The sequence below is a fragment of the Poecilia mexicana genome, unplaced genomic scaffold (assembly GCF_051168715.1).
Source record: "Poecilia mexicana isolate PSO_F unplaced genomic scaffold, ASM5116871v1 scaffold_20, whole genome shotgun sequence".
Taxonomy (NCBI): Eukaryota; Metazoa; Chordata; class Actinopteri; order Cyprinodontiformes; family Poeciliidae; genus Poecilia; species Poecilia mexicana.
Window position 1 is genome coordinate 18,644,830 of NW_028263389.1, and position 24,574 is coordinate 18,669,403.

General features: G+C 35.5%; 2 protein-coding genes across 4 annotated transcripts in view; one reads left to right on the forward strand and one right to left on the reverse strand.

Moving 5' to 3' along the window:
* Positions 1-4,054: 4,054 nt before the first annotated feature.
* tfr1b (transferrin receptor 1b) lies at positions 4,055-23,774 on the reverse strand. 2 transcript variants are annotated; one of them, XM_014982183.2, is made up of 19 exons: positions 23,689-23,774; positions 21,354-21,396; positions 20,524-20,731; positions 19,590-19,770; positions 18,634-18,771; positions 17,935-18,019; positions 16,552-16,671; positions 14,629-14,724; positions 13,523-13,662; positions 11,769-11,938; positions 11,571-11,690; positions 10,062-10,147; positions 9,917-9,980; positions 9,781-9,848; positions 9,224-9,291; positions 8,543-8,633; positions 8,236-8,463; positions 7,289-7,438; positions 4,055-6,971 (listed from the first exon to the last, which is right to left on the reverse strand). In XM_014982183.2, the coding sequence occupies exons 2-19, from the start codon at positions 21,384-21,386 to the stop codon at positions 6,759-6,761; spliced, it is 2,259 nt and encodes a 752-aa protein (XP_014837669.2). In that variant the 5' UTR covers positions 21,387-21,396; positions 23,689-23,774; the 3' UTR covers positions 4,055-6,758. The 2 variants fall into 2 exon arrangements, with proteins under 2 accessions (XP_014837669.2, XP_087857398.1); XM_088001272.1 differs by having other exon boundaries at positions 21,354-21,391; positions 23,689-23,753.
* Positions 12,588-24,574, forward strand: part of sh3kbp1 (SH3-domain kinase binding protein 1) — a 69,142-nt gene continuing 57,155 nt past the window's right edge. For both annotated transcript variants that reach the window (XM_014982184.2, XM_014982186.2), the window contains exon 1: positions 12,588-12,676. In XM_014982184.2, the coding sequence (XP_014837670.2) occupies positions 12,604-12,676 (73 nt within the window). In that variant the 5' untranslated portion in view covers positions 12,588-12,603. The remainder of the gene's footprint in view (positions 12,677-24,574) is intronic.

A 24,574-nucleotide genomic window follows, 5' to 3' on the forward strand; every position in this document is an offset into this window, starting at 1 on the left:
GCTCAGCAGCCGATCTCCGCCGTCTGATGGTGCTAAATAATTCAGCTGCTCTCATCAGAGACAGGATGGAGAGAGATGTGGAGTCGGTTCCCAGCATGCATTAGAAAGACGATGCACAAAGGAGCGGCCGCTCTGATGGATGAATCGAGGATTTCCACCGATTTAATCAGAGAGAACTCCATTATGAAAAACCCCTGGCTGAGATTTGAACCCAGAACTGGATAAATGGTCCCAGACGTTGTCGTGATAAACGATTATATTGTTGTTTTGAGACCATTTTCAAGTGATATATAATGGTAATAATGGCACAACAATGCAAGAACACATTCTCACAGCTGAATAAACTAAAAAACATTTAAGGATGACACTTTAATTATCCAAAATAAAACAAAACAACAAATAAAATTAACTATGAAGTTTCTGTAAACAAAAATGTCCTGCAAAAATCAGCTGGTTGAGACCAAAACACCAAACTGAAGACTTTTACCATCCAGTTTCTGGTAGAGAGGAAAACAATAAATCAAACAAACTGAAATTATTTAGCTCTTTTTAATTCATCAGGATCTTCAACAGTGCTACCAACTGATATCTTCCCAGTAAAATACCAGTTTCTGACACTTTTTTATTGTAAAACTGTTTACCTATGTTTATCAATGTTAATCAATAGGGTTTATTTTTGTAGCCCATTTCAGCAACAAGGCAGTTCAAAGAGCTTTACATCACAAAAATACAGTCACTGATTGGAGAACAAAAATTATCAAAAACATCAGAACACATCAGATATGTTGGCCGATGTTCCATTAATTTGCATTGAAATACCTGTAAATTGATGAATAGAATTTACGTTTTTGGATTTGACAATTTAATACCAAATTTAACCGAAAACAAAAAAATAAAAGAATTGGTTAATAAAAAATGAACATTTGGTGCTTTTTCATTTGTCTGCATCTTTTTCTTAAATGCCTAATGTTTAAAAAGTGAATTAGCATCAACTACCCGGGTTGGTGAAACAAATTTATGAATTCTGATCCAAGGGGCCCCAAAAAGAATCACTCTGAGGGCGCCGAACGGCCCCCGTGCCACACTTTGAACACCCCTAATGTCAACAGTGGGACAGTGAATGTGCTATTGTATCCTGCAAGATTCTGCTGAAGAGTAAAGCAAAACAAAAAACGAAAAGATGTTGAGTGGATGTGAAAGTGGGCTGTTGCCAATAGCAACAAGGCCAAACGGTGCATCAAATCAGTCCATATCGATGTTTGTTCATCTGTAAGGAATGAGCACAAAACCTGAGTCGTGTTTTATGGAGGGCAGAGCTAAATTTAGCTTCAGCTGGCCTGGAATCAGCGTGAAGACGCTTCAGATTCATTCTGGGCGGTTTAAAAATGAGGAGAGGAAGTAAAAACACCAAGATGCTCTAACGGCGACACCTGATGCAGGTACAGGTCAAAAAATAAGAAATGTTTTTTTTTTTTTCACTCATTTCAGGGCTCTCACAAGGAAGTAAAATACTCCCATAAATTTGCAGTATGAGTCAGTAATAACAGGATTTAGGACCTATAATTCACATTTTCACGGGTTGTACTTGTTTACACTTCATGTTTTATCATTTTAACACCAAACAAAGCCCATCGCAGTGGCCATGCTGTCATTTTTCTCCTCTTAAATTCCCCATATGACTGTAAAGTCTATCAGGTTACTATATATTTCTTATTAGAACATTGTTAGAATATTTTATTGGTAAAATACATAAAGGCATAAATGTACAATTCTGGTTTAAATGTATTTAGTTTTGCCTTATATTTTACTAATTAAATGAAGAAACCCTTAAAATACTTGAATGCCTGTCAAAAGTACAATATTTTACCAGGTTTTCTTTAAATCAATAAATTATATGTGATGCATTGAATAGCCCTATTAAAGATTTTTTTTTAAACTTCTTTTTCATGTAGCCATCCAAAATAAAGCTTTTTCCGTGAAAACCACAGTGAATCTGCCGCCTGTAATGTTCAGTTTCTCCACCAGGGGGCTAAAACAGGTAGGATTCAACACAGTAGATTTAATTCTGTTAAAATAAAAAAAATATGTGTATTAGAAATGTTATTTGGTTTTAGGTCGCTGATCTTACCCTGCAGGAGTCTTTGTGGTGATTAGCTGCAGTCAGGAGTGACTTAATTAACCCGCCGTCACCTGAAGAAAGCCATTGGTGGAGGGGCGCCACATCTGCAAGAAAGAACAAATTTCAGATATATAGCAAAAACTCAACGCTTAATTTGCTTATATGGAGCAGTACAATGACTCTGAGCTGTAACAACACCAAAAGAGCTTCATTACAGAGTCAAGACGAGAATAAATTCTTATTTTATTCAATATAGTTTCATTACGCAGCAACTCCTTCACTACCTGGACACTGGAAGTCATTTTCATTTTTTGTTTTGCTTATTTCATTTCACAACAATCTCCCAACAGTATATTATCTCATCTTATAATTCATTAGATTTAATAAATTCTTGTTTAATGTTAATTGAGTAAATTACTTCCCATGGTGGAAGATAAAAACTTCAGAAATACACAAGAGCTCCTCATCATTAAACTGAAATGATGAGGAGATAAATCATAATTGTCTCTACAACCAAATAATTTCTCAACTTTTTGTCAGGCAGTTGTGTTACATGGATGGATGGATGGATGGATGAATGAATGGATATGGATGAATGAATGAATGAATGAATGAATGAATGAATGAATGAATGAATGAAGGATGGAAGGATGGATGGACAGACAGATGGTGACTGAATGATCCGGTCCACAGTAAGGTGTCTTAATTCTTCCTGTGAGCTGAATGATGTGTTCAGGTGTTTGGTAAAATCTGTACCAGTTTGGTCTTATTAGAAAACAGACCTCAGACTTATTAATATCAATTAATATGTTGTTTGTGGTTTATAACAAGATGTGCTGCTTAATGACAGATTGGTTTTACAATTTTAAAGCGATGAAGTTATAGTAGTATGACTTGTATCTGTCATATTGCTTGTAAACAGAGAACTGATCCTCGGTTAGTCTTAAGCTGATTACCACTCCGTCACATTCAGTGGACTCCAGCTCCTCAGCTTCAGTTCAGTTTGTTAAGGCGACATTTTCCGTTATTAGCTTTTGTTAGCATCATCCACTTTATAAATTACCAGATTATATCACAGCAACATGTAGCAAAAACAAACCCCAGCGCACAGACCTGAGAGGATGGAGTCTGGTGGGAGGAAGCCGAGTCTCTCCACCGGTCAGTCCCCCTCCCTCCTCCTCCGCTTCCGGCCGCACCGCAACCCGGCGGGAAGCCGGACCGGGTTTACTTTGATTCGGTTAAATTCAGGCTTTAGCTCCGTCTGTTCTCTGCCTCCCGGTATTCCTTAACGGTCCGCCGCCGTGATTTGAGCGTCACGTTGCGTAAGAATGGAACGTCAAGACGCTACGGCGCTTTTAGGGTTCGGACAGCTCGTGACCCCCCACTTAGGCGATGCGTCATGAGACCGCCATATTGTGAGTGGCAACTTTGTGTTTAAGAGTTTACATGAAGTGGGAAAAGTATGCTTGGAAACTGTATTTGTTCAATAATAAGCTTACATTTAATAAAATTGGATAGATCACCTGAATTACCCAAACTGGCATAATTACAAATAAAAGCGGAAATATAAACACACATAAAATGCATCACTTATTTTTTTAAAAAGGCAAACTTCACATCTAACAAAATCAAAAACAAAAGTAGAAATGCAGAAATAATAAGGTTCTCCAAACCAAATCAATTAATAAAAAAAATAATTTTGTAAAACAAACATGTTAATTTCCCTCTGAAATTGTAAAGAGCAACTTAATTTAATTAAACTAACATTGATTTTGCTACTTTCTTTCCAAATATCTAAGTTTATAATCTGATCAATGACTTAGCTCATGTATAAAACCCAAAATTTGTATCTGGGTTTTGCAATACAACCCATATATGCCTTACTGGGGCAGTTTATGGTTTGGTTATATTAAAAAAGCAGACAGCAGGGGTAAGTGATGCTTAGCCAAAGAGTTTATTAAATTTGTATGCTGAATTTAGAAACCACATTACAGATTCCATATTCAATATTGTACAAGCCATCAATTTGAAGAGGTTTAGACACAGTATACTGAATTAAAATTAACTTTTGAGACATTCCTTTGTTTATTTAAAGAGATTTAACAACCAGATCGAACATTTATGGAAATTAATTCATAATAGCAAGGTTTGAAACAAGTTTAGGTAACAGTATATTGAGAGGCAAATGCATGCAGAGGTTTGATTCATTGAATAATTTTTATGTAGCTTGTGAATTGTTTTTAAGCAGTGATATATTTGGCGCTAGTGAGGCTTACAGTATTCAGATACTAATGATAATAACATACAGTAAATCTAAAACAGGTGTTGAACTGCTGAACTCGATGATGTAGAAGAAAGAGGTGGGCAATCGTTTTAAAAACAACTTTCCAAGATGAGGATCGTTGAGTAGATAAATATACCATCTAACCTAATCTCAGAATTTCACAATTTCATTCTGTAATTTTAAGACTTTTTTATCGTAATTTTACAACTTTATTCAAGTGATTTTATGATTTTATTCTCGTAAGTTTACGGCTTTATTCTCAATTTTCTGATTCTGGTAATTTTACAACTTTAGTAAAAGTAAGAGTGAAAGTCCTAAAGTTACAATTTCTGACAAATTTTTACAATTTTATTGTAAAATTGTACAATAAAACTTTTATAATTTTCTCCTAGTAATTTTACAAAATTTCTTCTCACATTATTCCGACTTTAATCTTGCAATGTTGAGTTTTTTCTAGTGATTTTTCGATTTTATTCTTGCAGTTTTATTTATTTTCTAACATTTTATTTTAGCGTGGACCTAATACTCTGTCGAATTTTGCAATCTGATATTGAAAACATTCATATTGTTGTAATTTATTGTGCTGCTCAAGTCTAAATGTACTAAATGGTGACAACTATAAATTTCCAGAAGTTATAAATTGTGGATTGGTCCACTGCCCACCTCTCCCAGTAAAGTTCCTCCAGTGTAAAACCATTTTCGAAATCTAAACAGGAAAAAAAAAATAGCTGCACAGAAACTACATAGGTCCAGAAGCCTGATTTTAACACACACACAGAAACCCAACCAATAAACCCAAGAAATGAATATTTCAAGTATAAAACTCTGGGAAACACTGTTCCCGATAAGCTGTTCCACCCTGGAAGTGAAATATGAGAGGCACTGCTCCCGATAAATACACACAAACACAAAAAATACACAGAAAATGGTAGACAAAAGCTACCGTCATTGGTCGGCATTATGGAAGACGCTGCTCCCGATAATGGATATTAATTATGGAAGGCACTGCTCCCGATAACGCCATGATCCTAATACGTGCTCCAACGCAGACCGTGCAAGATAAACGGCTTGTTAGAAATTATGGGACCAATTAGAGCCTTAAGGTTGCACAGAATCATTTTACCAAATATTCACTTTAAGTAATTAGAGCAGGGGTGTCCAAAGTGTGGCCTGGGGGCCATTTGGGCACATGGAGTGATTTTGTGTGGCCCCCAACTGCAATTAAAAAATGATACAAATTTGGCCCAGAGATGGAGAGTTTTAATTTGTAACATTGGTTAAATTATTACCAATATAATTTCCCTATAAACTTTCATCTTTTTATATCCAGAGATTTTCCTGAAAAGCCAAATTTGCTTCACCTAAATTAATTTTATTTTTTAATTAAATTTGGCTAAGAAGAAAGTGACCTAAATTCTGTCATTATTATAGAAAATAACATTATTCAATCAAGTTTAGACAAAACTGAAAACAGCAAACGTCCAAAATCTACAGCAGTGTATCAAGGTCATCGAAGAGAAAATAAAGAGTAAATTTCTGCCAAAAAATTCAGAAATTTTGAGATGATTCTCGCAAAATTTTCTACAAAAACCTTGAAAATTTCTGTGTTATTTCTTTTTAAATTTTGCTGAGAAAATTTCTGAGTTTAATCAATACATTTATGAAGTTTTTGGTGAAGATTTACTGCACCTTTCATTTATTTTTATTATTTACGACAGCTTTAATACACTGTCATAAAAATCCTTTACAAGTTTTGAAACAATACAATAAAATAATTTAAAAAAATAAAAATTGCGCTACTTTCTTTACTTGGATTTTTTGGACTTTTGAGTCGACAATTTTGACCCTCGAGACAAAAACTTTGGACACCCCTGAATTGCTCAGATCCAGAAAAACAATTTGCAAATTTGGTTTGATTTTCTATATTTTGTTTCTCCCAGCAGGTTTTGAACGTCTTGAGTTCAAATGGGAGACGTGCGAGCCAGGAAGGTGAAATCCTAACGTTATCCGATGCTCCGTTTCCTCCGATGCTCCGTTAGGGAGTCGTTGTTGTAGCAGATGCTGCTGTGGCTTTCGACAGTATAACCGTCATAATTATGGAAGGCACTGCTTCCGATAATGCTGTATAAAAAGACAAACAATAAATATAGTGGGCACTGCCACTGATAAATATCAAAGAACTAAAAGTATAAATAAGGTTTCAGTGCTTTGAGGAGGCGATTTGTTTCAGGTTCACAGTTGTTGTTTTTTTCTAGATTTTCTGACTCGCTTGTGCTTCAGGTATTTAAACGTTGGAGCACTATAATTAACCTTCATGCAGCTTCACACACACGCTCAGATTTCCTGTTTCCAGCTTCAGATTTCGTCGTCGATGTCCCGGACGTTGGCGGCCATGGCGTTGGCGCATCCCTGCAGGTTCCAGGTGGCCAGAGCCAGGTGGAGGCGGAGCTTCTCCATGTCCTGCGTTTCAGCGATGGCCGCCAAGGTGTGGGGCCCGCGGCCCAGCAGCAGGTGGCGGAACGGGGCCTCGACAACGGAGACGTACGGAGAAAGGAGGGAGTGCTCAACCTGAGAGAGACAGAAAGAGGTTTGGTTTTATCAACAATTACATTCAATTCAATTCTGAAATACCTTATTTATTCTAATAAATGTCATAACAAAATCTTACCAAGTAATTTTGGTCTAGTTTCTGGTGCACATGTCTTTTTACACTTGAAATAAGACAAAGTGACTTAAAAGTAACTTTACAGCAGCATATAGAGGCATATAGAGGTGAGAAAAAATACAGAATCAGAACAAGAGTTTCTACTTCTGCAAAACGATCTCATTGCTTAAATAAACCGCAGCGAGTAATCACCGTCCGTTACGATCTGCAGCGATCTCACCTTCATGATCCTGTCGTTCAGGATTCGACAGGATTCGTTATCCGTCAAGTCCGTGTTGGCGATGGCGCTGGTGATGGCGTCAGCCGCTCGCTTGTAGGAGCCGCGGGCGCGATTCAGCCAGTTGGGACTGACGTCCTTCAGCTGACCGGACTGGAAGGAAGAAAACACAGATGGACACTTTTAGGGAACAGATCACAGGTGTCGGACTATGAATGTCCAAAAAGGCCTGGTTGAGGCACAATCTACTTATAAAGCTACTTGTTAACAAACTGTTACAATTCATCTGCGTTTTATTAGCACTCCTTAAAACATAACAGTTTTAACATCTTTTCACATTGATGTAATTTGTCCCTATGGACCCCCTGCATGTTATTGTTTATATCTGGAAATTTCAAGTTAAATTGACAACTTAACAGCTAAAACCAATGCTAGTCATCGTTAGCGAGCAGCTTTTTGTCCTCCAGCAGAGAGATGGAGGATCTTACATCACGCTGCATACATATGAAAACTGATCTGATTTGACTGATAAAATAACATTTGAACACATCTTACAAACAAATCTTAAAGTTCAATTTATGAGACCATTTATAGACTAGTGGACCACATAAATAGATCTGGTGGGCCAGATTTGGCCCGTGGAACTTGAGTTTGAAACCTGTGTAATATGATAATATTCTGGTAATATTTTATTCTCATAAATAAAAACAATTAAAGTCTTAGTCTGGCTTTAATATTCTGTTGTAACGTTTTCCTGAAGTCAAAGACCAAAGAAATAGAAGCTGTAACAAACACGTGTGAAACAAGATGGCCGCCGCCCAGGATGCAGATTTTCCAAAACTGAAGTCATTAAAAATTAATCAATAAAATCAATGTATCACCCAGCCCTCATCTTGACAAATCCATTTAATTCTATGAAAAATGAATCCTGAAGGTGAAAAGGTCCGAACCTGAGTGAGCTGGTTGACTCGTTTGTAGACCTGGACCACAGCCTTGGTGATGGAGCCGTAGTATCTGCTCACATCCAGACCCAGCAGGTGGTCATGGACCAGACGCAGCACCATCAGGCCGGCGAACCGCGCCGCCGTGGCCGTGACGTTGCTGGTGCGTTGGCTGGTCCGGTAGTTCAGGTGGTCCATGTTGTCCAGGCCGGTGCCGTAGTAAGGGTACGACTCGGACTTTAAACAGAACCACAGCAAAGTCATATTTAAGACCACAAAAAACATTTAAAAAATTATGTTTAAGAGTAAAACTTACATTTGATTGGATGAAGTGGAAACACATGGAGGGGATTCCAGCAAAAGCCAGGAAAGGATAAGCAGGATCTTCTACCGACATCGTCCTCAGTCTGCAAGCAGGACAAACGATTTTCAAAAATACATTTTTTCTACGGCAGCGATGGATTTGGCTTTAAATACTCAATTTAACGCTGAGCGCTGTGTAATAATCCCACAGTAATAAACTGTGGGATTATTACACTACAAAAACACAAAGTCGTAAGTATTTTTGTCTAGATTCATTTACAAATATATGAAATAAGAAAAAACAACCTTACAAGTAACTTTTCAGCAAGAAATAGGAGCTTATTTAAAATAAATAATTGCTTAATATTAATGGAAAAAGTTCTACTCCCATTGGCAGATTATTTCACTTCTAAAACATTTTTCCCATATTATAAATTAAATAATCTGCCAATGGAGCTAGTACTTTTCTCATGAATGTTAAGGAATTATTAACTTAAAGAAGAAAAACCAAAAGTTATTTAACTTTGATTCATGGTGTTCTTCCATGTATTTAGTTTTTGTTAGATTTCTGGGGGATTACCTAGTTGGTTATTTGTTATTATATAGCTAAATACCTCTGTTTGTTAGTCTGTAATGTTTGTTTTATGTGCACTAAATGGTGAATTAAAAATAAATAAGAAAATCTCCTCCTTACACGCTGGACTCCCAGTTACTTCCTCCCATCGCCTGGTAAATTGACACAGATTTTCTAGGCATGTTCACCTGAAAGAAACAGACAAATGTCACAATAAATCAAATCATCACAGGATTAATTAAAATGAGCTTGACTATTTCCATTTGGTCAACAATGGTTAAAAAGATACTTCCCTTTAATACCATTAAAAACCCGCCATTTTGAAAAATACTGCAAACATTTGAGTAAAAAAAATCCTAACTGGCACTTTTATGTGTTTTCAATTTTGATAACAAAGACTTTATAATCTATTTTAATTGTTGATTTGGTTGTTTGTTGATTTATTCGGCTATTTAAAATGTTTACCAGTTCAAGTGCAAGCTATTCTTTAGAAACTGAAGGTGTTTTTATTTATCTTTGGGAGGGAATACCAATACACCATTATTATTATTATTATTATTATTATTATTATTATTAGCTGAAAATGGTCTTAAAATGACAACATTATGATTTATCTCAGTAATTTTTCGCCCAGCAGCTTCAGTTAGTTTGCGGTTCATCATAAAGTTGTGTTTTACCTCCTTCATCGTGGTCTCGATGAGGCTGTACAGCAGCGGACTCGCAGAGGCGATGAACCTTTCTTGACCTGTCAGACATGAACTTCATCAGTTTTAGCCACTTTTCCCAACATGTTTTGTTTTTTACAGTGCGTACCCATGACTGCTCCATCCAGGTTGATGTATGTAAAGACACTTCGGTCAACAGAGGACATGTAACCCTAAAAACAACAAAACAAAAAGACTTATTTAAGCATTTTTCTACCTAAGCAGAAAGTTCAGTTTAAACATGTAGTTCTTACCTCCAGCCACTCGGTGGCACCAACATTTCCAAACTCTCCCGCGCTCCAGCTTGCAAATATTATGCTTCTTCTCGGCCTGAAGTTATCTAAAACAGAGAAAATTTTTAAAGTTTTAAACCAGCAAAATAGCTTAAACTTTTTAATATCAACATTCAGTTTTAATATAAAAGCATGTAAAGCTTTAATGATGAAGGAAGAATAAGGTTCCTACATATTTTTAGATAAAAATGTCATAACTTTCCAGATTTTTCTCAGAATCTTTTGGTCTGTTTGAAAATCAAAAACTCCTCACATTGTGGATTGAGGATTAGAGTTTCCCAAACCAAGTCATTATTTGGTTTGCATAAAATACTTTTTATAAAAATAGTAATTTTTGTGCAAAGAGACAAAAAAATTCTTAAATACTAGAAACATTATTTGATGTAGGATTCTTGTACAAAGTGGAAAATGATGGGCTCACTCAAGCTAATCTGCTAACACAGAGCTAATTTTTTATTTAGCTCTTTAGCATTTTGGGTAATTTTAAAATCCATTAGCTTCCCTTAAATTATTTTTTCTGGATAAATTCTAAACCGCTAATTTAATTGGCTTTTTTGTAAACATTTAGTTGAATAAAATACAATATTTGTGCTGAAGTTTTGGTTACTGACTTAAGAATCCTTTAAGTAGTTAGAAGTTTATATTTATGCTCTTATTTTTGCTTCCGTTTCCTCTTTCTTTTCCACCCAGTAACTTTATTTCAAATTTACAGGAGCAAAATAAAACATGGATAGTAAAGAACAAGACATAAACACATACAATATCTAAGGGGATTTAATTCCTTTAGAGTTAGCAAACTTCTTAGCTAGCAGCGCAAACAATAGCAAGTGGTCATTCACCACCATGGCAAACAACAGACTGAACTTTTAAATCTCTCCACAGAGTGCCAGTTGGATAGGTATCCAATATGGTTTAAGTTTGGGGTGACAGCTTCACCAATTTCACTGCAAAAAAACAACGTCTTACCAAGTATTTTTGTTCCAGTTTCCAGTGTAAATTTACTAATACAAATGACTCCCAGTTGTACAATCTTTGTTGTAATCTTTGTTGTCCAAAAACTAAATTACAAGAAATAAGCAAGAAATAACTCAGTAATTCACTAATATTGATGAAAAAGTACTGGTTCCATTGGCAGACACATTCACTTACAACAAACTATTTTTCCCATGTTAAAAGTAAAAAAATCTTACAATTGAACTTGTACTTTCTCATCAATATGAATAAATTATCAACTAAAAATAAGTTCCTACATGTTACTGAAAAGTTATCTTTAAGAGAGTTCTGTCTTGTTTCAAGTGTATTAATATATTGGCACTAGGAACTAGACCAAAATACTCGGTAAGATTTTGTGTTTTTGCAGACTAGCAGCTGCCTAAAGTTTGTTTTTCCTGTTTCTTACATTCAGAGATAGAAGTAAATAACAGTAAATGTAAAATGAGTAAGAAAAACATGATATTTACAACTTCTTACCTTTTTTCACCATCTCCTGGAACGCCTTGGCCAGTTCGATCAGCACCGAGGTGCCAACAGTGGCCTTGGTGTAACCTCTCCCCCAGGCATCCCTCTGAGCTCCCAGCACAACATAACGATCTGAATATTCAAATTAAAACTCAGCTCAGCACCCTTATATTTAATAACTAAGATCACAAAACAACAGAAAAAACCTACCAGGATCAGTAAACCCTTTGATCACGCCGAACACATTGTGGATCTCCTTGTTGACCAACACGTTGTTCACCTCCACAGTGATGTTCTGGCTGCCGCCCAGCTTGTAAACCACAGACTTTAGCTCACCTTTGAAGTCACTGTTTGTTTCTACTTCAGGGCCACCAATTTTCCTGAGAACGACAGACAGAAAAGGTCATTTTATGTTTTCAAATTAAGGGGTTTTAATGATTTATTGGAATTGCTCTTTTTTCGGTAGCATGATTATGCTAAAACTGACAAAACTGGGTGCATAACTTTGTATTTATTGTGGATTTTCCATTTTGCACACTCATAATTATGCAAATAAACTCAGATATATTAAGGCATCCTCCAACTCCTCCATCTGCTTTGTGAAACTTCTGGAAAAGTACTTGAAAGCCTTTATCTGTTCAAATGTGATTCTTTCAACATTTAAATCAGTTTTAGAAAGTCTGAATGTATATATTATGTCTAAATCAGGGATGTAAACAATTAATCAACTTAAATTTTATTGTCAATGGTTTATTAGATTAAAATTGGTTGTGATCTATTAGTAACGACCACTCCTTCTTTTAATACTGTAGTTTGGCCGCCATCCAGCAGAGGGCGCTGCTGGTCATCTTTAAGCGGAACCGCTCAGAAACAAAATGGCGGAGCTCTCTCTGGACGGGAAAGAGAAGCAATTCAAACTGAGTCCTTTGTGGGACAGCACTTTATACGGCTCTGTTATAAAATATAAACAATCAACAAGCTCATTAAATTTCACCTTAAGAGCTTCATGGCGAAGCAGCGTCAACCTCTCATTTAAAGACGACTGATGTGCTACGAAGGAGAGGATTTAATGACAAAAGACATGGCGCCAATAAGCAAGGTTGATTTTCAAGACTGTGGTGAGTTAAAGCACTTTATAGAGCAAAGTTTTGACATTCCTTCAACCACAGACAACACAATATCTCTTTTCAAGGGGTATCAAGTACTTTGCATGTTTTATTCTTCTTTTAATTTTCTATTTAGCAACCTAAAACGTTCCTGTTTTGTTTTATTTTGTAAATATTGGTGAGTTTAACTATGTGAAAAACCACAATTTTATGTTTAGTCTGTCAGTATTTGATACAACAAACACAAAATTATGTTAAAATTGAAAGTTTTCTTAATACTGTGAAAAATTTAGGCCTTTGTGTTATAAGGAGAAAATCCAGGTTTTTCTTTGCTGTCAAAGAATTCAGAAATTTGTAGATTAACCTCAAAAATGTATTACAAAAAACCCCCAAGAATTTGAGTTTGAAAAGTTGAAAATGTGCTAAAAGATGAGAAATTTTGAGGTTAATCTAGAAAATTTTCTAGAAAAAACATGGAAATTTTCTGAGCTTGAAAAGTCTATTTCTGACATTTGAAGCTCAGAAATTTTTCAAAAGTTGAAATGTTTGTTACTTTTGAAACTCAGACTAAAGTCTGAGGTTTTTTTTAAATCAAATTTCTGAGATTAATCAAAATTGTACTTTTCTTCCTCCTCTCTCTACAATGGGCCTAATACACTGTCATAGTTATGCTTAGATTCACTCATTAATTGATAACTTGCATCTCTTTTCTGAATCCACAATGAAATTCAAACTTGAGCACCAATTACTGTTTTTAAGAATAACTTAAGTTGTGCCGTATAACCTCCACCCTGAAACAAAAACTGTTTGGCTACATCAGTCATGCAGTATCTTCTGTTTTAATTGTAAGTTGCTAACATTAGAAGAGTTGTAGCCGAGCTGGCAGTGATGGTCTGGGCCGGGATTTTTGGGAGGCCAGCTGACTCCGTAGGGGCAAACAGAGTGTGGTTGAAGGACGGGAATCCAGTAGTGTAGGGGTCCCCAGAACCAAGATGGACCTGGAAACAAAAGATGAATGAATAGGAAACCTTTTTTTTTTTTTGTTTCCTGCTGGGTGAAGTCCCCTTGCAGGGTGACAGCGCACGCGCAAGAGGCACTTGGTGGAGGGCAAAAGGCTCCTCACCTATGATGACCACCATTGGTTTTATCCGTTATCTTAAATGTATGTGTGATATATATATATGAAAGAAAAAGGGACACAGTGCTTTGCTACTAATAGTCAACACTACAAGAAATAGATAAGGTCAGAAAAAGTTTTTAACTAAAATAAAAAATAGCGAGGGAGAGGAAAGTAATCAGTTATGCTAGATTGACTTTGATAACTGTAACATGTAGATGCGATGTGGAATTCTGCGCGTTTCGGTTCAGTTACAATATAAAAAAAGGCGACCAACTCTGACAGAGCATCAGCAGTTAGCTAAACAATTTAAACACCTGCGCTGTAGCTAATAGCTAATCTACTACAGTAATCACTTATTAATAATCGCAAATAAACATAAAGCCTAAAAACTAGGGATTGATCGGCACACCTCTACTAAAAACATAATACTGTAACAGACTGAATGTTCTGTTCTTTGTGTAGGAAATGCTTGAGTGCTTTTTTTTGGTGCTGAATCTTGATTCATTCGTGGCGTTGTTGTCAGTCAGTTGCTATGGCAACAAGTCTGCATGTAACATGGCCGACACAGAGAACAGGGAAAAAAAGAATACAACCATTGATTTTTAGTTATTCTTAACAGTTTTTCTGCGTTATTTTTCCCTTTGCTGTTGTGGACTGCACTAAATTAATAATTCCTACATTTATAGGTGTCATTTTGTTGACAGGATTGTTCTACCGCAGCAGCACGGCTACGGATGACATGTAAAAGAATCGTCTTTTTGCCCTCCAGCGTTGTGCCTGAAATTTCCGGATGAAAACAATGATGTGCAAGGAATCTATATTTGAGTTTATGTTTTGAACTGACGTGTCCGTAGAGTTCGGTGTCTGTAACCAGCTTGTAATCTTCAGTATCAAGGTAGATCAGAACAGCAGAGGCTCCCATCTTGGCGGCGTTGTCCACCTGAAACACAAAAACAGAATGGTCAAACAGCATTCTTTTCAACATTTTCTCTTGCTTGTAGAAAAAGTCAACAATAGTGAGTTTAAAGCAAGTAATAATCAACCTCAAATTGTTGCTTATTGGACCTGTTCTAGTTATTTCCAATTGGACAAAAACTGCAGAGAGCAAAACTGGAGCTAAAACTGTCTCATAACTCACAGATGCACAGACTAAGATTCACAAATGCAAAAGATTCACAAATGCACAGCATGAGAATCATATGATTGGCTGAAACAAGGAAGCTATCTGATCGGTTGCTGATCACCCAATCAGATAAGACCATTTGTTAAAAAAAGACTGTGAATGTTGAGATGTCAGGGGAGTCTCAAAATTCACACACAAATGCAGCGTCCCCACGCTTTTCTGGGTAAAAAAATCAATTGAGAAACGCACCCCCCACCCCTCCCCGGGTCAACAATTTCCGGCCCCCCACCAGAGAAGGGAAAAGTTATGTGGCCCTCACAGGAAAAAGTTTGGGGACCACTGGTCTACACTTTTATTATTTGACACAGTGCAGTGTGAAGGTGAACCACACAGAAATAAAGGCTTTCACACGTCTATCTGTGTGTAACTGTAACAGGGTTTTATTTAAATAATATTATAGATGTGGAGTTTGTCAAAATTTGTTTATTTATTCTTTTAATTTATTTTGTTTAGTCAATAAACTGTTTCTCCAGACATTTATCGGTGTATTTACTCCGCTCTTGGCAGATGGTGGTTACCATAGTAACCAGTAACTGACAGCTCCACTGCCACGGTTTCTCTGTTGCTGTTGGTAACTGTGGTATGTATTAGGGTCAGCTCTGTGTTTTCTTCACAAATATATTTTAACATATGCTTTTGACAAATTCAATCCTATCCAGTGTTTCATGAGTAATTTTGCTGTTTTGTGTGTTTTTAACGCAGCATTATTGATGTTGTGCATTTTAGCTGTGTTTAATTTTACAACTGCTAACTGCTCATTGGAAGCTACAGCTTTTAGCTTGCTTACTTATTGTATTTTATTTAATGTGTAGGAGCAGAAGCTACTCAGCTCATGTTAACCACCAACTCGATTTCCTCTTTTGTTAGAATAAATACGGTGAACCTGAGTGAGTCTATCATGAAAACAAACCTACCAGAGCTGAGACAAACATAGAAGGGTTACATATTTAATCAGTTTGTTCTTTGGGAACAGTCGAAAGTTCGTTCCCAAAGGAAGTGCTCTTGTCCTTGGTAGTGCCTTGTGAAATCGCCATCAAATTAATATCCATGTCTTTGAAGACAACCGGCTCCTGTTCAAGGCAAACTTCCCCAGCCAGGTCAGTTTGTTCTTTGGGAACAGATGAAGGTTAATTCCCAAAGGAAGTGCTCTCCTCCTGAGAGACACTCTGGTCCAAGTCCTTTCCAGGAAGGAAATAGTCAAACAGTTTCTGCATTCCTGTTGTGACCAGATAACCAAGTCCAAAATCGACTGGAAAAATTAAGGGGTAAGGCATTTCGTGTCCGACACGAAGCTGCGTTTCACAGAATAGTTTGGATCCTGACTGATGATGAACATACAGAGATTGACAATAGATTTTTATATGATTGAACTGTTTCATTTTTGGTTTTCCATATCTGCTGCGGTATAAGTTGACTTAAGCCAATTATCCATTATTATTTTTAAACAATCCTCTGGTGAGCTAGCTGTAGCGTCGCACTTTGAGCTAACGTAACAAATAAATGGTTGTTTATGTGCAGTACCTCGTGGACCACTAGGGGGCACCCACGACCACCACAGTTTGAGAAAGACTGATCTACACATACCTGTTGTGCAAAACTGATTTTTCCGGCTCGCAGCAGCAGGACGGCGCCTTTCAGGTCAACTTTTCCCTGAACAAAGTCCAGATCCTTCTGACGGCCGTAGTTCCCGTACACCAGCCGGCCCTGCAGGCGTCGGGAGAAAATGAAGCTTTAATTGCAGCAGAACGGCTGCATCTTATGGTTCCAACTCTGAGTTGGCTAAGAATCAGAAACTGCAGGTTAAAGATTTAAATATTGGAGACCGGAACGTTGTGGTTACTTGTCAACAAGCAAACCTATCTTTAATTTTTTCCAATAACGTAATTCAATAACTTTTATTTTATGGAAACAAAGCCATTTATTTATTTGTTTTCATTGGGTGTAACCTGAAATAGACAAAATATTAATTTTATTTAAGTAAATGCTGAATCCAAAAATTCTTTGTGATGAGAAAAAGTTTGCATTTAATTGCTTGTTTTTTTTATGATTTACAGAATTTTTTAAGCTTGTAAAAGAGGTTTAAAATTGGGGAAACAATTTCAGCGACTTTTTCTTTACTGAAACTGTTGTTTACCAATTTATTTAATTAATTAAAATGTATTTATTTTCATATTTCTGGTTATTCAAACTAAAGGGATTTTTTTTTATAATTTCATTGTACCCACAAAAGGTTAATTAGGTTTTGACTAATGAAAAAATCATAACTTTTCAAATTTTTTATTTATAAAGATGCCAATATTGTAATAAGACAAAAACAGATATTTATATGTAGTATTATAATTATTATTTTTTTCTATATTTGTGTAATATTCATCTTTTTAGGATTGTTTTGCATGTCTTAAATACAATGGCTTTGTTTGGAACATCTCTAAATGTATTTATTTTTTTCATTTACATTTTCATCATATTATAAACTATTGATATGCATCTGTGCATCAAAATTTAAAAAGCTATTGTATGACAGAAAAAATATCAAAGCATTACATTTTATCCTATGTTATTACTATTTAACTATAAGATAAAATAGATTATAATTGGGTTTCACAAAAGATGAAATAAAAATATTTCCCAAATTTAGTATATAAACAAACCCATAATTTAACGCAAAAGAGAAGTTTTTTGGTGATTCAATGCAGAAGTGAATCACTGTAATAAACAGACTTATTGTAAGGATTTAATGCAGGTGAGGTTTACTGGAAAAGAAGCCTAAACAGTCTAATAATACCCAGAGCCATTCTGTAACAGTTTAAGTGTCAATAAGCTAATGGTCTGGTTGAGATTAATGCCACGTCTAAACCGATTTAAGGTGTTTAAACCTGTAATACGGTTAAGGCGTCAGAAGACCGAGAATCCTTCAGAATGGTCCTGAGAAGTTGAGAGGTTAAAGGTCACGTCCTAATAACTCACCTCAACTCTGCCCGGTTTGCTGTAGGCCAAATATCCCACAGGCTTGATGACGTCTGAACCAAAGTAAACGGTGTTGGGGTTCTGGCTGTAAAAGCAGAAGGCGAAGCTATCAGTGGGTTGTTCACTTATAAAATAAAATTTAAGACCACGATACAAGTGTCTTAAACTAATGAATAATTATCGATATCGACTGATATTAAATAATTATCTATCAGTCTATATCGATAATTATTCATTAGTTTTTTGTTTTTGTTTTAAATGTCTGAAATACTACCAAGCTGGTGGCATGACCACCTGTTTTATCAACAGTTTTCACTCTATCCTGTAGATTTTTATTTTTAAGCAGTTATGAAGCACAGAGGGGGAACCTGAAACTGCTGCTGAACTGTCAGTTACTCAGCATGTCGTTGCTAGGCAACCACAGTTGGGGAGGGCTAGGGGGGAACTTGAAACTGCTTCTTACCCAGCAGATTGTTGCTAGGCAACCAAAGACTAAGCCAGTTGGTTGATTCCACCAACATTTCTTAGCTGGCTGTGAGAGGTTGAGCAGATAAAGTGGTTCTGGATCGGAGTTCAGTGAATATTCTATATATTGAATATTCTATGTTTATTGATTTCCTATAAATCGCTCTATAGAAGAGACATCCTGTCGGATCGGTACGTTTTTTTGTAAACCAGAGAAATCGTAATGTCACCGACCTGTCGGGCGTCTGCAGCTGAACGTAATGGATGTCTGTCCACGGCGTCATCCCCAACGTCTTGAATGTATCGAAAATCTTGTTCGCCAGACTCATGTCTTCCTCACTTCCTGCCGAGCGGTTCTGCTTATCAAAATCCCTGCAGAGCAAAAGGGAGGCGTTTGATTTTTTGTTTTTCCCGTTTGGAAAAAAATATTTACCCTGCTCTGTAGATTCTCCAACCTTTTGCACTTCATGCCGCATAAAACTTTCACAAATACAAAGTTGAAATCTAGACATAGTCTTCTATTGTTGTTGTCTTTTTTTTTTTTTTTTTAAATCTCAAAATTTATTTTAGCTGTAAATATGACTCTTCTTTTAGGGGAAACTAAAACTGTACTTCTGCAGGCCAATGTAAATAAACTGGTAATGATTATTTTAATTATTGATTAATCGGGTCAAAAATTGGCACGGAAATTATACCAGTTTTTCATTTAACCACTTAAGATCTTTTTTATATAACAGAAGCACATTAAAATATTTAATTAATTACATTCCTTTTTAAAATAAGAATATAAACATTAAATAATGTAGACTATTAGCTAAAGCTATGCTACTTGAGGAGTTTTGGGTAAAACATATTGATAGACACATGATTTTATATGCATATACTTTGTACAGTTTGGGCTTAATTACTGACCTCAATAAGTTATTGCAGCAAATTTTTTGAGTCCATATACCAATTAACGATTAATCCATTACTGCATTAGTTGACAATTTTTTCAGCCCTAGAACTGTAAAAAAAATCAGATTTAAAAAGTCAACATTAAATCTGCTCCCTTTGACTTTAACAAACCACCTACACCTGGTTACCTGATGATTCAACTAGTTTGACTCCCAGTGTTTACATGGTGAGCTGTGTCCTCAGCGTTAGTGTGAGAATAATTAAATCTGACGCCGAGCGCTTCTACGACCTACTTAAGAGTCTTTTTGAAAGCTTCGCTGCTGAGTTTGCTCGTTAGGAGTTGAGAGACGTCTTTCCAGGACAGAGTCGGCGAAGGTTTCCCTGGATCCATCCCGCCGATTTTATCCGTCGAACTCGGTTCACAGTCAGACTCAACCTTGGGTTTATGATGGCTGATGAAACCAACCAGGTAGCCTGAAAGAGACACACGATATCCTTACACCTCACAGTGTGAAATGCCAACAAATATGGACCTACATAACATATTGTATGCATTAAAAAATATATAAATTAGGGCTGCAACTAATGATATTTTAGTAAAAGATTATTCTATGTTGGTGATTAATCAAGTAATTGGATTAAAAAATGGCACGTTCATTTAACCACTTATTTTACACAATATTAAAAATAGGAAAAAATGCAAATTAACATAATTCTTTTTTTCTTAAATAAAAAAATAAACATTTTATTGCCAAATGCAACATAGTATACTTTTAGAGTATTAATTATCATTTGTAGCAAAAATAAATACTAAATAAATACTTGGATACTTAAATAATCTTTCTACTTCACTTAATTATCAAAAAAGCATATAGCTGGGATGTTGACTATTTTTTTCAATTTACCTGTTAACTGGACAGCAAAAAGGTGCTTAAAGTTTTTTTATTTGTTTTTTACAAAAAAAACTACAGTTAACGATTAATCGATTACTAAATTAGCTGGTGATTACTGATATGATAAATTCATTACGATGAATTGTTTCAGCCCTACTTCTGTTCAATTTAATTGATTCCAAAGGGAAATTAAATGTCTTAACTCATATTAATTCAAGTTCTTCAAATATAAATACCATCTGACCTCTTTTGCAACAGATGAGGAATTTCAATGTAGAAAACTGTCATTTACAGCATTAAACGTCACATTAAAAAATGAGAAACCGTAACGAACCGCCAAGAAACACCATCAGGGTTCCCAGGATTACGAACGCCACGGTCCGCCTGCTGTGATGCAGCGGCGCCGGCCTGAAGCTCGGCGACCCGGGCGCCTCCGCCGCCGTGTCGCCTTCTGCGGCGTAGTCGGACAGGTTGACCTCGGCGTGCCTCTCGCCGTTCTCCGACGGCTGCAGCGTGAACCTGCTGTACCGCTCGCTGTTCATCTGGAGACGCACAATCAGGGCAGAAAGCCTTGAGTTTTTGAAACAGTGTTGCTAGAGCGGTGTGAAAAGTTGCTAAATATGGCGATGAAGTTGTCTCTTAACTCCGCCCACTTTGGTGAAGTTGTTAAAAATTTGTTTGGGCTGAACTTATGCCTTCATTATAGTTACACTTTAAGGTAAAGAGAAATTATTTAAGAATGACAGAAAATACAAAATACTAAATCTTACCAAGTGGTTTTGTCTAGTTTGTAATTCAAATATCCTATTATACCTGAAAAAAGATGCAACTAACTTAAAAGTAAAGCAAGATATATAAGCTTTTTTTATGTCAATAATTAATGAACTCCAGGTTAAAAAAATTTAGTAGTTCGGAGGCAGATTTTTATCTTCTTTGAGAAGAAATGTTTCCTGTTTGAATAGGAAAAATCTGCCAGTGGAACTGCTGTTTGTATCTGCATTCAAGAATTATTGACTTAAAGCAAGCTCATATATCTTACTGAGAATTTACTTTTAAGTTAGTTTATATATTTACTTATTTATTTATTTATTTGCACTAGAAACTAGACAAAATACTTGGTAAGATGTTTTTTTTGCAGTGTGAGTTTTGTTCTTTAACGCTCACCATCCTCTGAAACTGCGACCTTATCTTGTCCATTGATGCTGTTCTGGAGAGAAATATAAAGAGGTCACAAAGTTATAATCTCACATTCAGTTCAATTAAATTATCACTTTTTTCAAAAGGAAAATTAAATTTAATGATGATACTGTGGGCAGGAAGGTCCTATTGCTAATCGGCTGCTCCCGGTTGTAAAAACAGCAGGGCTGAAGAACAATATGGCTGAAAAACTTATCACGATGTAAGCGTTTGATATCAGTCGATATCAATAATTATTAATTCGTTTTCTTGTTTTAAATATCTGAAATATTGGCAGTTTGGTGGTGTGACCTTCCCTGTTTGATCCAGTTTTCATTTCATGACGTTGTTTTTTATTTTAAAGAAGTTATGAGGTAGAACTTCAAACTGCTGCTGCGCTGGTTACTCAGCAGGTTGTTGCTAGGTAACCATAGAACGCGCGAGTTGCTAGGTAACCAAAGAGCAGTGAGTCACATGGATTCCACCAATCTTGCTTGAATTGAATATTCTATCATGCTACTGATATTAATCAGGTGTCTATCATGATATGTTATTGATTTGTTGTCCAGCCCTACCTTGTTGCCATTGTTACAGACTGTAACTTTATAGTAAAAGAAAGAACTCAACAATTGCAGGAGAGAAAAAGACAGAAAGAAACACCAGGAAGTGTTGAGGACGTGTGGAGAGTCACGTATGCTTTTTTTTTTTTTTTTTTTTTTTTCCACAGAGAGGGAGGAAAGTTTTCCGTGTAAACCTCCTGGGTGGATCAGAATACACTGTTTAAAAAACTGTTTAATACACAGAGTTCTGTTTGTGAATGAAACACTGTGTTCCTTGTGTAACGGATTATGGTCAAGTCTAGCTTTTTACTTGCTTTTCTGTAACTAATAATATTTCAGCTGAATAATATCAGATAACTGCACACAAAAACACTTTAGCTTCAACAGTCAACAAAATCTCAAATTTGTTTAAATAATAATTTAAATCACATATGTATTTCTGTGAGCCTCAGCTACATAGACAAAGTGTAATTATTTTGTCATTAACTGAGAAATATAATGTTAGCTTTGGGGATGTTAACATAAAGGTTTACCAAAACTGTGCATTTGTTTTCGTTTTTTTTTTTTAATTTACAAAGACCTTTGTGGATCTGAATAAAACAAAACTATTGCTTTATTTATTTATTTTTCTCAAAAAATAAACTATGACAAGTCAGTTAAAAGAAACACTCATTCATAAAACGTTTGTAAAACTATCAAAAGCCACATAACTTTAAATTTTGGTCCGGCTGACTTTTTTAATATTAAATGTGTGATATTTTGATCAGTCACTCATTACTTAAGTCGCCTTTTTACCAAATATTTTTTTACTCTTGAGTAATTTCTTGGATTGCTAGTTTTTACTTTTACTTGAACAAAAATACTTGAGTAAAATTTTTGGGTACTCTGCCCACCTCTGGTTCTACCTGAAAAACCAGTAATTCCTCTCATTTTATTAAGAAAGTAACTGCTTCCTTTAAAACATGGTTGGGTGGAACAACTGACATAGCTAAGATTACACAATGAGTAGCTCCTTCCTGTCTGAACAGAAGCAGGAAATAGTAAGAGACTTTAATTGTTGCAACTTCCAGTTTGGTAGAGTTATTTTAATGATCACACAGAACTTTCTTCTTTTTTTGTTTTGTTTTTAATAAATAGACGTTGATAACCTAAAAAACATTGCAGTGACAAACCTGGTTTACCACCAATGTGTTTATAGAGTTAAAACAAAATAGAGGGAATCTAAATAAAAGAAGGTACAGCAATGCATCTTGTCTTTATCAATTATTTTACAACTAGAGATAAGTATTATTAAGGATTCGGTTGTAGTTTCCGGAAAATATTTAGTAAAAAAATAGCAGATTTCTACAAAGCAAGGAAATATGCTAATTTATTATCTCATAATAGCTTTAACTAAAGCCTGAATGAGAACAAACTCTCTGGCTGCATCAGATGACTCGTTTCATCTGATGCAGCCAGTAATGGTTTCTGATTCAATTACTAGAAACCATGACTGGTTGTTTCATTTGCAGGAAAAATATAATTATTTATATACCACAAGAAAAACAGGCCGTGTTTTTGCAATAACGTAAAAAGCTGACGGATGTGGGAAGCTAATTCAAATTTTAGGCCGAATATTGGTGCATATTGGAGAAGTCATTAATATCAAACATTGTTGTGACTTTGACAGGAATTACGTAAAGCGCAATGCGCCTAAAATATATCCGAGCCTGCAATACATTAATAAAATTAATATATGAAAAGCGTAATATAGTGTAGCTCACCTTAAAGTCGCTCTGGATCTGCCTGAATGAAGGAAATCTAAACGCACAAAACGACAGTCCTTTACAAGGGTGGCAGAGTCAGGAAGTCTTCTTCTTCTTCGTTCTTTTTTTACTGGTGCAATACCGCCACCAACCGGTGAGAAGTATAAATCAGAACGTTTAAGCTCAAAACAAACAAAAAACTAAATTCAGAAGTTAAAAACGAGGCTTTTAGTTTTTTCTCAACATTTATATGTTTTATTACACCAACTTTTTATTTTATGCACAAATGAATACAGCTAATTATACTTTTTTACTCACTGTAAAGTGCTATAACAATGAGAGTCCTATATTTAACTGTAATAAACCAGCTGATAGCAGAAATACCACTACAAGTGGTGTTGCTCAAACTAAGGAGTATACAGTATGTACATTTAAAATCAGGAAAACTAACTTACAAGTAACATTTCAGCAAGAAATAGAAACTTGTTTTAAGTAAATAATTACTTAATAATGACAAAAACAAGTTACATTGGCAGATTATTTAACTTATAACAAGACATTTTTCCCATATTATCAGTGAAATAATTTGCCACTAAAACTAGAACTTTTTCATCAATATTAAGAAATGATTTACTTACAACAAGCTCCTAAAAGTTACTTGTAATTTAGTTTTGTCTTATTTCAGTTGTACTAAAACATTTGCTTCAGAAAGTAGACAAAAAAATTCTTGGTAAATTTTTGTGTTGAGAATCATTTAGAATTTATAATACCACACAATTTTGCCTGTATATGTAAAATATGTCGACATTTTTGCTTTTAACATGAAAAAGTTTAGGTGCAAAAACTATATTTGCATTTCAGTCTTTATTCTTGATACAGAATAAAATATTTAGGTGTAAATTAT